This window comes from Amia ocellicauda, chromosome 18, assembly GCF_036373705.1.
Source record: "Amia ocellicauda isolate fAmiCal2 chromosome 18, fAmiCal2.hap1, whole genome shotgun sequence".
Classification (NCBI taxonomy): Eukaryota; Metazoa; Chordata; class Actinopteri; order Amiiformes; family Amiidae; genus Amia; species Amia ocellicauda.
In genome coordinates, this window is record NC_089867.1 from 19,082,202 (window position 1) to 19,095,286 (window position 13,085).

Here is a 13,085-nt window from a genome sequence, read left to right on the forward strand (position 1 = left end):
GTGTTTTTCCTTTTGACATATACAGTGATGCTGAAGGTGATTTCCTGATTTGGATTGGTATCAGTGGTATCTGGGTGGACTGGTTCAGATTTGCCTGGGAGGCATGGCGCTGAGTCAAAACAGACTCTCCAGCTGGTGGACTTATGGGCCTTCATCATATGATTGCATTATACAGTTTAAAGCAGCTGGCAATGCAGCATTCTACGGTCTCACAATGGACAGAGAACATATGTAGGTGGACGCAGGGCATTCTGGGAGTTTCAATCACTACAGAGAGAGAGAGAGAGAGAGGCAAGACAGACATTAAGGTGGGAGCACAGACAAATAAAACATCAGAGATAAAAGGAGGCTCAACGGTGAACTTTGACCTTTGCTAATCCCCCTTTATTTTTAAATAACAGGATCACCGTCACCCTGTGAATGTACTCCACATCCAGTTCTGTTAATTTTATACAGGGCCCCTGCTAAATTTGGCCATTACCTGGAATACCCACAAGAAAATCTGTAATTTCTAGGAAAAAGACATTAGTGGAGAGCAGTCCAGTGCTGAAGCATGAGAGCCTGAATGTGGGGTTTTGGAAATGATTGAAGTTGCTGCTTTGAAAGTGTTTTTCGTATTTTGTTTGATGTTTTTTACTGTGGAACGGTTTACCTTTCCAGGATCTCTTCCACATTGTGCTTTAAAGGACAAGGAGAACAACAACAAGAAACAAAAGGATGGCAGACCGTGTGAATGAAATGGGCCTCAGAAATTGAGAAACTGTCACCCGGAGAGAATCTTTTGTAAAAGCGATGCCTCGACAAACTGTGCCTAATTGAAGGGAGCTGCAGTGTGTGTATACTTGGCAATGACGACTTCTAGTAAAGTTTACCTGGGTAATTCACAACATCAGAGATCAGAGCGCTTCAATTATCAGAAAGGCTTTATCCCACATCAGTTTCTTTTCCTTTTCATGTACAGATGTTGGTTTGGTTGTTTGCGGTAGACTTGCATATTCCCTTTAATGTAGAGCAGGTTCCTTTCGCTGGAGTGACTTCTGCTGTGTGCACTTTAGCTTTAAGCAAGAAAAAGAAATGCACACATCTCTCTTTTTCATCCCCCCTCCAGTATTCTGGCAGTTTCATTGGTTGCTTGTGCTGTGAACGACAGATGTGAAGCCCGTCTCTGTGTATTTGTGTGTGTGTGTTACCAAGGGGGTGAGGAGAGGAGGAGGGGGAGCAGGGAGGGGGTGTCGTTAGTGACAGCTGAGTGCAGTATTAATCTTGTGAATGGGGGGCAGAGTAGGTCATGTTAGGCTCCCTCTCTCCCCCTGCTCGGCTGCAGCTCAATTTATTCTTTCTCTTTAAAGCTCAAAGGGTTTTCCTTTCTCCTTCTCTCCTTGTGTCCGTGTGACATAAGGCAGTTGGGGATTGAATAACAGGATCAGCAGGTGCCCACCCCTCTTTGCACACACACCAACACCAGCTATCACTTCCCCCCACCCTCCACACACACACACACACACACACACACACACACACACACACCCTCTCCCTGCCCTCACTTCTTTGGTTTGCATGACAGATTTTCCTGGGCTCTCTGCTGTCGCTGCCGCGTCTGTGTATCGCGCAGTGTCCCTGGGTAGCGAGCAACTGAGCGGCGCAGTGTTTGACTGGGCTCAGCCAGGGACGGAAATAGCTGCAGGAACAGCAAACGCAGAGAGGCTGAATATGCCGAGGTGAACGTGCCGGGGCTCTCCCTGTCCGCCACAGATAATCCCTGACGAGAAAAAGGACAATGGAATAGAAAAAGAAAAAAAAAGACTCACAGCTTTGGTTGCCTTTTTTTTTCCTTTTGTTATTCATTTTTCTCTTGGGTTTCTTCCACCCAGATGGGTACCTGCAGACAGACGAGTCCCGTCACGTCATTCACTTGCCAGGTCTTTGTGGTTGTTCTGCGTATTGGAATACAGTGCTCTCCCCTTCCTCTCTGCTCCTAAGGAAAGCGTACACCACTACCCACCTATCCTGGCACGCTGGAAGAGGCCGCGGCGTTTTCGTCGGACTGTATTATCCCTCACCCTCTGAAAGGGCTCCAGGGGCTGTGCCTTGTGCTTGCTCTTGTACATCTTGCTCTACACTCAGATTCCAACAGGTAAACCTCCTGTTTTTGTAGTAATGCATATAAGGCCAGTATTAGGCTGGAGTGAGGCAACGTGAGCAGAAGGGACAGTTAGTGCTTTTGGAGTGTTGTTTGATGTAGGATTATTTGTCACTTTATTTTAGGATGAGTTTGTCGATAGCATAGTAGTGGTTGTTTGAAACAGTAAAATATTCCAGTGTTTTTGAGAATGCTGGAGAGCATTTAGGTTTTTTTGTTAATAACATTTTATATGACAATCTTATATTTTCACATGCATGTGTTGGCAATATTGCAGGGTTTACTTCTTACTTTTCTAATAAGAAGGTAGTCATTGAGGGAGGAAAAACCCAACACAAATTATCTTATTAATTGTCCCAGAAGTACCACACTACCATGCAGTTAATTTCCAAGATGTGATTAATTTACTTCGTTTTTGTCACAACCCTAAGATTCATATGCAGGCAGAAATCAGAGGTCCACAATGAGGAACAGCTGCTGTCAAACAAATTGGTGATTCAATCATACTGTATGCTTGCTTTAGCTCCTCTGGGCCTGGACATCTTTGTGTGATTGAAAGAAACTTCAACTGCTTTATTCTGTTCAATTCTGTTCAAAAACTGCACTGTGGGGTCACAGACTCGGTGGATTTCGATTCGATTCACATTTCAGTGTGAGGCACTGAGGCCAATTCAACAACACGGTCTCAGAAGAAGAAAAGATTGAACAGGATTAGGGAGTATAGTCACCTGAGACGAACCCAATTTGCAGTTTCACGGTTGCAATCCAGGTGGGCAGTCTTTGGAGATTTGCATCTGTATCAGCCAAGGGAAAGGTTACTACAGTAATAGCAAACTTCCGGGTAAACTATGGGGAATGCCCTATATCTCTGTCACATTATTAAGCAAACGTTAATCTGACCACATTCTTCAGGTTATACACTTATTTGAACAGGCATCATATCTCATAACCATATCCTGTGGCTGCAATCAGGCTGTAAGCAGTTCAATAGAGGTACAGAGTGTCTTGTCATCAGGCCTCTTTTATTGCTGTTCATCAACTACTTCAACAGGAATTCACGTATTTCCAGCTAATAGCAGGCAACCAATTACGAGTCGGATCAATACCAAGGAACCAAGGCAGGAATTGATATGAGCTGCCTTTAATTAAAAGTGTGCATTGGTGGGGTGTTGAAGGTAATCTTGTAGAGGGATCAATGTGTGTTTCAGTGCGTGTTTGTGTTCTTGTCACAAAAACACATACTTCATGGTTTCAAAATCTGATTAAAACTACATCACAAGATCTGAGCTGTTACAATAAGCTTTTTTGTCCTACTTTTCCCCCCCACTAGTTTCTTGTGTTCCTGTGTCTCTTTCTCATGAAGTACACAACATGCTATAGTTTGGTGCCTCAGAAGAGCTGATATTTCTGAGAATCGGCGTATGTGGAAGACAGGAAATATATATATTTGGGTCATTTTATATTGTAATGCTGTTTGCTTACATCACCGAAATTAGATTACTTTTACCTTGCCCTTTCCCACTCTGTAAATCTGAATGGGCCTACCAGCATTACAGAGAGTGTGTTTCTGTGGGTGTCAGATCACCGTTTTGCATGTTTATTCATGGAAGAACTGAGTAAGTGCCAAACGCCAAGAAATTAAATGGAGCAGCTGCCCCTTTAAACACACCAGCTGCCTCGTCTATGGAGGAGCACTATTGTTCCAAGCTAATTGGAATGGGACAGACAGTGAACCCAGAAGAAGGTTTATCACATCCTGGGAGATGAAGTTTAATTGAACAAAATGCAAGTGCGGGGCGAAGGGGAGGAAAGGGAAGGGGGGGTAATTAACATCTGAGACTGTGACAGTTGTTAAAATCCAAAATCGCTGTTTTTTCAAGTTCTGTATTCATTGATTTCCTGAACCCCTGTTTCGCCAGATGTTCCTCACATGTGGCAGTTCTAAGTGGTGCCTTGTAAATGCATCCAAATGCGAATGTAGCCAAAGCAACGGCAGCTAAACAAGAGTGTATTCTAGAACAGCCTTGATTTCACTTCACAAGCAGCAGGTGATGTTGTAAAGGCTTGTCATCCATCATCGGTTTCCTGACTTCTCATGGGACCGTTTGTGGGTAATACAGCAAACCTATTTTGAAGCTATTTCTGTCCATAAGCATTTCCGTTTTTTGCCACGAGCAAATCAAATATCATCAAATATCTTGTAGTATTGTTTATGGCAGAGATGATTTTTCATCACAGTACCCTAGCCATTACCTCCCTAAAGAACCTGTAAAACCCTAAAGTTCAGTATACATTGTAATATAGTCCTCTTTTGGGTGTGTGTCTAGACATGGAGGTGATCTGTGCTTTCAGAAATTGTTTTTCTTTACTGGTGTCAATGGGAGGAGTTTTCAAACCCTTTGAAAGCTATACTTGCTTGGGATGGGGTCACCTTTGGTATCATTTGATCACGACTCTGAGTGCCACTGTGTTTGCTGAGCAGTGTCTCACCGCAGATGGTGAGTTGTGTAAAGGTGCTGTGGGCACTGCCAACAGGTAGTGTAATCCCAGCATTCATGTAAAAATCTAAAATCTTCATCCGAATAGAAATCGGAATCATGTCATATTTATTTCTTGCAGGTCGTCTCTGAGCTTAATCCCTGATGTTCTCCCTTGTATTAGTGGAGTGTCCTGGAGTGGCATGTCCACTCTGCTCTTCATGTGGATAAATGTTCAGTACCTGTCAACCAACAAGAAAGACCCCATGTGGGCACAAGTTCTTAATAAAGGCAGAATTCAGGCAGACATAATAGGAGTGCGATGGGTATCCGTAAGAAAATTGTGTTCGAACTAGAACAGATGCAGCAATGTTTGTTTTTTGTGTTGTGTGTGTTTTGCTCCTCAGGCTCGGTCCTATGAGTGCAGCCGTGTGGCTCGACTGTCCATCCGCTCTTAACCCCCGAGCTGCTTATCCTGCTTCTTAGCCTTCAGAAATAACTTGGCCTGGCAGTGTCTTAGCAGAGGCCTGCTCAGGGCTGACTGCACGTGTTGGACGACATGCAGTAGAGTAGCATTTGAGACCCCAGGTGGGTCTTTGATGTCTAGTGGTCAAGCAACAAATGATATCAAACCTATTATACTGAATGTATCTCAGGGCAGTTACTTTCACAAATTATGTTCCATCGTCTTCACTGAATTGGCTATAGAATCACAGTTGCCATTTGCTGGGCATGTTGGTACTGAAGATGTTGTGCTGTGGACTAAACCCAGAGGTTTGGCTGGGAAGAAGCCCTTTAGGTGAAATCTAGGTGGCTGCTGTGAGAGCAACAGTACTGCAGCTGTCACCAATGTTATGTGATGGAGTATATACCCTGTATTTCTGTTTAAATGTTTGATTAGCTTAGGAAATAAAAATTAAAGGGAGAACAACAAACTTCCCAATAATGGTTTAGGAAAAAGTATTCTTAAAGATTCCTGTTTAACTGAAAACCTCACATTCTTCCCACCAGAACAGAACTACTTCAGATTTATGACACTTGGTGCAATGTATGGGAGACAGCTGAGTTTTGATTTGTAGCTTAAACCAAACCACAGGAATCATTGTGGCCTGTAAGGGAAGTGAAAACCAATCGAGCGAGCGCTGAGAGGTGGAGAGAGAGAGAGGGGTTCGTAATGAGAGCAAATAGCTACTGTAGGCCGTGGGGCTGTTCTGATGTAACCTTGACACCGGGCTCAACTCCCATTCTGACCAGCAGGGCAGGTGGGCACAGCCACAGCCAGAGCTGCAGTCTTGACTGTTTATGTCCTTCATACACTTTATTTTTTAATAAACCAATGCATTTATTTAGTCAGCAGTGCACACTTTGTGAGAACAGACTACCTATTCCGCTGCTTTGTTGTAATAATGTTCAGACAACTACAGTCGCATTGAAGATGATGGGAAAGCGATGTGTATCTGGGGAGATCTGTGGTATGACAGTCACATGAAGAATGCACAGTGGCTTAGATAAGTATCAGCTATCACAGCTCATGGGCCAGAGCTAGACTGCGGTTCTTCTTGCCAAAATCCATCAGGGCATTCTCATCCAGTTTAAATATACAGAGTAAGCATAGCCTTGGGCCTTGGGCAAGAGAAGGCTGTCAGTTGAGAAGATTCCCAGGCTGGATTCAGTTACTATTCCCCTGTCTTGGAGCTTGGTTGAAGGCTTTGGTCTGTGTCCAGCTCTGCATCCAGTCTTGACTCCACTGAGAGTCAGTGCCAGGAGTCTTCACATAACGAAACGGCAGCAACAGACCAGTGCAGAGATATGTCTGCTTCCAAAATTGAAAGCAAAACAAACTAAACCAATCAAAACATAACTAACAAAAGCAAAAAACAAAAGAAAGACGCGGTTGCCAGTCCTAGATCTTATGTGGTCACTTCTGCAGAAGCAGTGAGTCCCAATCAGAGCTCTGAGAGAATACAGACTTTCATACTATGGACACTGTCAAACGGGCAGTATTTTCCCGGACTCTTCCAGTATCTCTCACTGCCGAACAATGCCACGAATCATTAGTGTTGATCAAAGGTATCGGTGATGGCATTCATTTCCTCTGTGAAACTAAGAGACCTTTTAAAAGGCAATTGCAGCAGTCTAAGAAGAAATGGGAATCGCTATTTTCTAAGGGCGAGCTTTTTTTTCTTCTGTTTCTTATAGCTTTTCATGAAGAAATTGAAAGTTTGTCAGTTAAAGATTAGGCCCGAAAGTCTTGCATTGTACTCCAAAACATTATGAGCATATTTTCCATAGCAACGGAAAAAAAGGCTCTTTTGAAAATGCAAAACCAAAAATACCTTTACATTCAGACTGATTTTATTAAATTATTCAAAGGTGGAGTAAAATATAATAAGCGTATTTATTGTACACATTTTTTGTGTGAATTTGTGGTGCTGAGATTTTGCTTAAGTGTGTTGTATTTTGTTTAAAAGTATTTAAGCAAATACACGTAGATTTCCCTTTACAGGTGTGGGACAGAAATTAACCTTTGTAGTTTCCAGTTTTGACTGTTTAAGTATCATTCTCTGCATTGTGTGCCTCCCCCCAACCCCAAGGTTATGTACTTGTTTGCTGTACTGTATAAGATTGCTGCTGTGGGACTGAAACAACTGCTAGAAGATTCAGAGTGCAGGTGACCTAAAAAAGGCTTAATACAAAAGATAACTGTCCTGATAAAGATGGCAAGGCCAACAGTAGACCTACTAGACAACCTATGGGAAGAATGCTGCTGAGCTTTTTATATTGTGCTTCTTAAAGCTGCAGTAACCAATTAGAGTTTTAGGTATTGCACTGGACATTTTTGACCTGTTGCATTTGTCTATGATTCATTATGTTTTGCTGTACACTTTCATTGATCATTATATATATATATATATATATATATATATATATGTCTTTATTTATGTATTTATTTCCCAAATCAGAACTTAAGCAGACAGCAGTTCACAGACTCCCTGTAGTGCACAAAGCAAAGGAACAAATAATGTATAACATATATATATATATATATACACTCACCTAAAGGATTATTAGGAACACCATACTAATACTGTGTTTGACCCCCTTTCGCCTTCAGAACTGCCTTAATTCTACGTGGCATTGATTCAACAAGGTGCTGAAAGCATTCTTTAGAAATGTTGGCCCATATTGATAGGATAGCATCTTGCAGTTGATGGAGATTTGTGGGATGCACATCCAGGGCACGAAGCTCCCGTTCCACCACATCCCAAAGATGCTCTATTGGGTTGAGATCTGGTGACTGTGGGGGCCAGTTTAGTACAGTGAACTCATTGTCATGTTCAAGAAACCAATTTGAAATGATTCGACCTTTGTGACATGGTGCATTATCCTGCTGGAAGTAGCCATCAGAGGATGGGTACATGGTGGTCATAAAGGGATGGACATGGTCAGAAACAATGCTCAGGTAGGCCGTGGCATTTAAACGATGCCCAATTGGCACTAAGGGGCCTAAAGTGTGCCAAGAAAACATCCCCCACACCATTACACCACCACCACCAGCCTGCACAGTGGTAACAAGGCATGATGGATCCATGTTCTCATTCTGTTTACGCCAAATTCTGACTCTAGCATCTGAATGTCTCAACAGAAATCGAGACTCATCAGACCAGGCAACATTTTTCCAGTCTTCAACTGTCCAATTTTGGTGAGCTTGTGCAAATTGTAGCCTCTTTTTCCTATTTGTAGTGGAGATGAGTGGTACCCGGTGGGGTCTTCTGCTGTTGTAGCCCATCCGCCTCAAGGTTGTACGTGTTGTGGCTTCACAAATGCTTTGCTGCATACCTCGGTTGTAACGAGTGCTTATTTCAGTCAAAGTTGCTCTTCTATCAGCTTGAATCAGTCGGCCCATTCTCCTCTGACCTCTAGCATCAACAAGGCATTTTCGCCCACAGGACTGCCGCATACTGGATGTTTTTCCCTTTTCACACCATTCTTTGTAAACCCTAGAAATGGTTGTGCGTGAAAATCCCAGTAACTGAGCAGATTGTGAAATACTCAGACCGGCCCGTCCGTTGGTGAATTTATTACTTTATTACTGCATAATACAGATGCCATTAGCACTAAATCATATGTTAACTGCATATCTAGAAATGTTAACAAACTGTGTAGCGTTAATTAGCAGGCCTGTAATTACCATTTATGAGCACCACTTGTACTGTCAATGTACTGAACCTGGTAAACCCATTTTTACATAGTAATTTGCAAACCCGTTTCTCACACAAACACACACACACAAAACACCAAACGCAAAAACATGAAGTCGTTATAATAAAGATTAGATCTAGTGGTAATATCGATGACTTTAGCACAATTGTTCTGTTTGTTTTGGTTGCTAGACAACCATTCGGGCTCAGTGATTATCAGTGTTGTTACAAGCGATGCTGAGAGTTCAGTGCTGTTCTGAGCAGATATAGCTCTTCACCTTTTTGGAACAGCACACTCGCACAGTGCAAGTATCCCTTTGTTCACAGGGACAAGGGCACCTGCACATCAGAGCTGAGCTTACAACTTTCCCATCAGTTGCCAACCATTCCACAGAAATGAAGGTGCCAGACTGACCGTGGATTCATGATCTTTAAAAAAGCCACTTGCCAAGGCATCTGGGCCTGGAGATTTTCCATTGACATTGGCTTTTTAGGTCCTCTGGTCGCTTTGTGAGATGAAACAAGTGCACTCTGTGAGTAAAGTAGTGTTTCATCAGCCTCTTGCATTTCCCACCTTTGGCTATCAATGCCGGGCTTGGGAATCGGAGAGGAATAAAAGCACGTCATCTTTGCAGCCTAAGTGGCTTTGTGGAGATGGCATGCCGTCACTCTGCAGGCAGGTGGCAGGCCTTTGGCACAGCTTTACCTTCTTTAGATTGGCCCTGGTCACTGCTTGATCAGCTGCCATTTGCATTTGTAAGCAAGAGCAGCACTTCCTAAAGCTGCTGTAAAGCACTCAAGGTGTCACCTTGGTGAGTTTCCATCTCCTGCAATTATTAGCACTAGAGATCTGCACAGCAGGACTCCAGAAATGCACTCCTGTTAGCCCTGCAGCATTACACCGGCTCAGCCTCTTTCTCTGCAAGTCCATATCACTCCAAATCTTCCCATGCCCAGCTCAGAATTTCTGCACAACCATCCAGCACAGTCTTGTATAAACAGTCTTGTCTGTTTGTGTGCATGCATGCATGTACACTATCTGATACAAAGAATAATGGGACAAGGGACAAAATGCAAGCCATTGACAGTGCGTAGCCTTAGACATGATGTGGAAATGGTGTATTTTCGATTAATTGTCGACTCAGCGTTTAGGAGATATTATTTTGGTAAAGAATCAGTTCAGTGGGTGGGGCCTCGGTGTGCGGGGGCAGGTTGCTGTCAGCGGGACTGGTGTTTTGGAAACTGTGAGTGTTAAGAGGCTCTCTTTAAAAAGAGGAAACTATAAAGAAGCCAACGTGAGTCAGAACAATTAGAGATAAACCACGAGTTTTGCACTCACCGGGAATCGATTTCACACATGTTCTCGATTAGCGAGGGGAAGACATGTTTAAGGCTGGCAGGAAGGCCAGGTATCTGTTCACATAAACGCACATCCGCCGACATCTCCCACCATGTGGCTCTGCAACAGTGCAGAACCTAAAGATAGCGAGAGAGGCTGGCAGCACAGAGACGGGGGGTGGTCAAATCACGCAGATGATGTGAAATCTGTGACGTGAGGCAACGTTTTAGAAATGGTTGGACTTGGGCTTGGGGGGCTGGTCTGGGGTTGCTGAGGTGGCTTGATAGTGGGAAGTGGCTCTTCCTACTGGTCAGTGGCACTCACTGCTGGTTCATCTGTGTTGTATCTCCAAGGGGTTCCAAAAATACAACAGAGACCTTTTTTCATACCGTGAAAGGTTATCCTAAGCGCTGATGCTGTTGAGTGTCAAACCTTCTATACCTAAACAGGTTGGTGTCTTGGCATATCTACACACGTTGCTTAGTGTTTTGCTGGGGACCAGTAGAGTTCTTTCAGTTGCTGTGTTTGCAGGTGCAAACGGAGAGAACATTAGCCCCTCTTCAACTCATCACACTTCAGAGTGCAGGTTCTTGACAAAGTCAGACAAAGGGCATGGTGACTGGGCTCTAGTCTACTTCTGTGTTCAGGGTCTGCTAATTAGTGTTGTGGAGAGAACAAAGGGTCTGACTAGAGAATGGGATCAAGGTACTGTAACTAACCTTCTGGCGTCAATGTCATTTGGAGCTCAGTGGTGGAAGGAGACCACTAAGTAATATGTGGATTAAAAAGTAACCATTGTAAAGAATATGTTTGCTTTGGGTTCCAGCTGACCTTTTTTATTTATGTATTTTTCTTTTTTTCTCAGGTGCCCCTGAGCTGTACCCAGAGACATCACTCGCTCACTCTCCTTCCTGTCCCGCCAACCCCCCCACCCCCCTTTCCCGTCGGGGTGTTAACTGAGGTGCGAGTCAAGCCGGGATCCCCCCGCCCCTCCCTGCGTGCCAGGATGGAGGTTGGTATGAGAGTGGTGCGCGGCATGGACTGGAAGTGGGGTAACCAGGATGATGGGGAGGGTCACGTGGGCACAGTGGTGGAGATCGGACGGCAGGGCAGCACCACCACCCCCGACAAGACCGTGGTAGTTCAGTGGGACAGTGGCACCCGGACGAACTACCGCACGGGCTACCAGGGCGCCTACGACCTCCTGCTGTATGACAACGCACAGATCGGTGAGCACCGGAGTCCCACATCCCCATCCCCGCGCACTATGATTTACATTACCATTACCAAGCATGTGTTTAGTGCATTTCACATGTATTGCTACATTTGGTCTTTTATTCAGTCATGATATAATTGGTTTCTCTTAGCTGACCGATTCTGCTGCAGCTTCCGGTATAACCACAAGTATGGCTTGGTACTCTGTGGTAATGGAAAACTGAAACCAGGGCAGAATCAGTGCACGCATTTTTTTCTTTTGGTTTAATTCGTTTTTGTTTTAGCTAGATCTGAGAAACTCAATGGGATGATATTTTCTATATTTATATTTTAAAAATAAATGTAATATGTAATAAAAATAAATGTAATATGTAATATAGAAATTTAATAAATACATTCTTATTTGACTGATAACATTTCTCCATCCCTAGATAGAAGACCACCACAGCCTTTGGGAAAATTGAATAGTAAGCCTTAGGGAAATTTGCAGATATTGTCGCAGTCTGTAACTGAATCAGAGGTAGAGTATCACTGCAGACCTATTTCTGAAGGTTATCTGCTTTGGTGAATCTTCTGTAGCCCAGGACCCCCCTATAGGAATGAGAGGCTCTTTGCTACATTCTGTCATTGACAGTTTAAATGTCAGCAGGGACCCCGAAGGACTGAAGGATCCTATAAAGAGCAAGGAGACTCCCATCCCTCTTCTCAACTGTGGAAAACCACACTAGCTCCTATTTTCTGCACTTACACACCACACTAAGGCAATTGTAAACAGCCCTCAAATACATCGGCTGAAATTGTTGCTGTCTCAGGCTCTCTCTGGTGATGGACTATATGCCCCACGGAAAAGGTGATTAATTGATTGAAACAAAGTCAGCACTATAGCATTCCACACACACACACACTCACACACGTGCACACACACACTCATGAATGCACCCACACCCACACACACACACACACACACACACAGCAATGTATTTGACTCCAGCAGAGAGGGGACTCCACATACAGCTGCCACTGAGTTCCTTTTCAATTCAGAAAAGGGCGGTGAAACAGAAGATATTGGAACTGGTACCATTAAATGTTGCATTGCCGGGAACCAGGATCTGGCAGTGGATGGATGAGAGTTAACAACAAACTACAGAGAGACTGCATTTCAGTTCTCGATAAACCTGTGCCTTGCAACATTCCTTCAATCTCAAAACCTTATACCCCTATTGATCTATAAATCTAGTTGACTATCTGTCCATCGGTTCTCCACAACATACTTGCTCATCTCGAAGCTGTGCGGACTGAATATGAGGAGCAGGCTGCCCATGGGCGGTATGATGTAGCAGGGGGCGAACCTGGGAACAAGATTCTCGTCAGATTTATAGTTGCTTCAGACACCTTGAACAATTGCCATATCTGTCACTCTGAACCGGCCGCCAGGGGAGGCAGGCAGAGCTGATTAACTGAAAGCGACAGGCGGCAGCAAGCTTGTACTACACTGAGGGGTGCACCACTCTGCACCTGGGGAGAGATGCCAGAGCTGTATCGCAAGCAGGGGGCTGTCCCAGGCTCAGCTGAATCTTACTGCCAATGAATCCTGTATGGGCAGGAGAAGCCCCTGGTAGCTGTAACTGGGAATCCTCGGGGCATTGTTCTAGCCTCACAGGGGCAGAAGCAATGGGCACTACGCTTGATTTTCATCTCAAGGAAGCAATTGA

At 44.1% G+C, this 13,085-nt stretch overlaps 1 protein-coding gene across 2 annotated transcripts in view; it reads left to right on the plus strand.

Moving 5' to 3' along the window:
- mib2 (MIB E3 ubiquitin protein ligase 2) overlaps window positions 1-13,085 on the plus strand; it is a 63,537-nt gene that overhangs the window by 6,105 nt on the left and 44,347 nt on the right. Inside the window, exons 1-2 of one of the 2 annotated variants that reach the window (XM_066691591.1) lie at window positions 1,790-2,134; window positions 11,024-11,387. In XM_066691591.1, the coding sequence (XP_066547688.1) occupies window positions 11,165-11,387 (223 nt within the window). In that variant the 5' untranslated portion in view covers window positions 1,790-2,134; window positions 11,024-11,164. Of the gene's footprint in view, window positions 1-1,789; window positions 2,135-11,023; window positions 11,388-13,085 lie in introns of those variants that run through there. The other variant, XM_066691590.1, reaches the window with a different exon arrangement.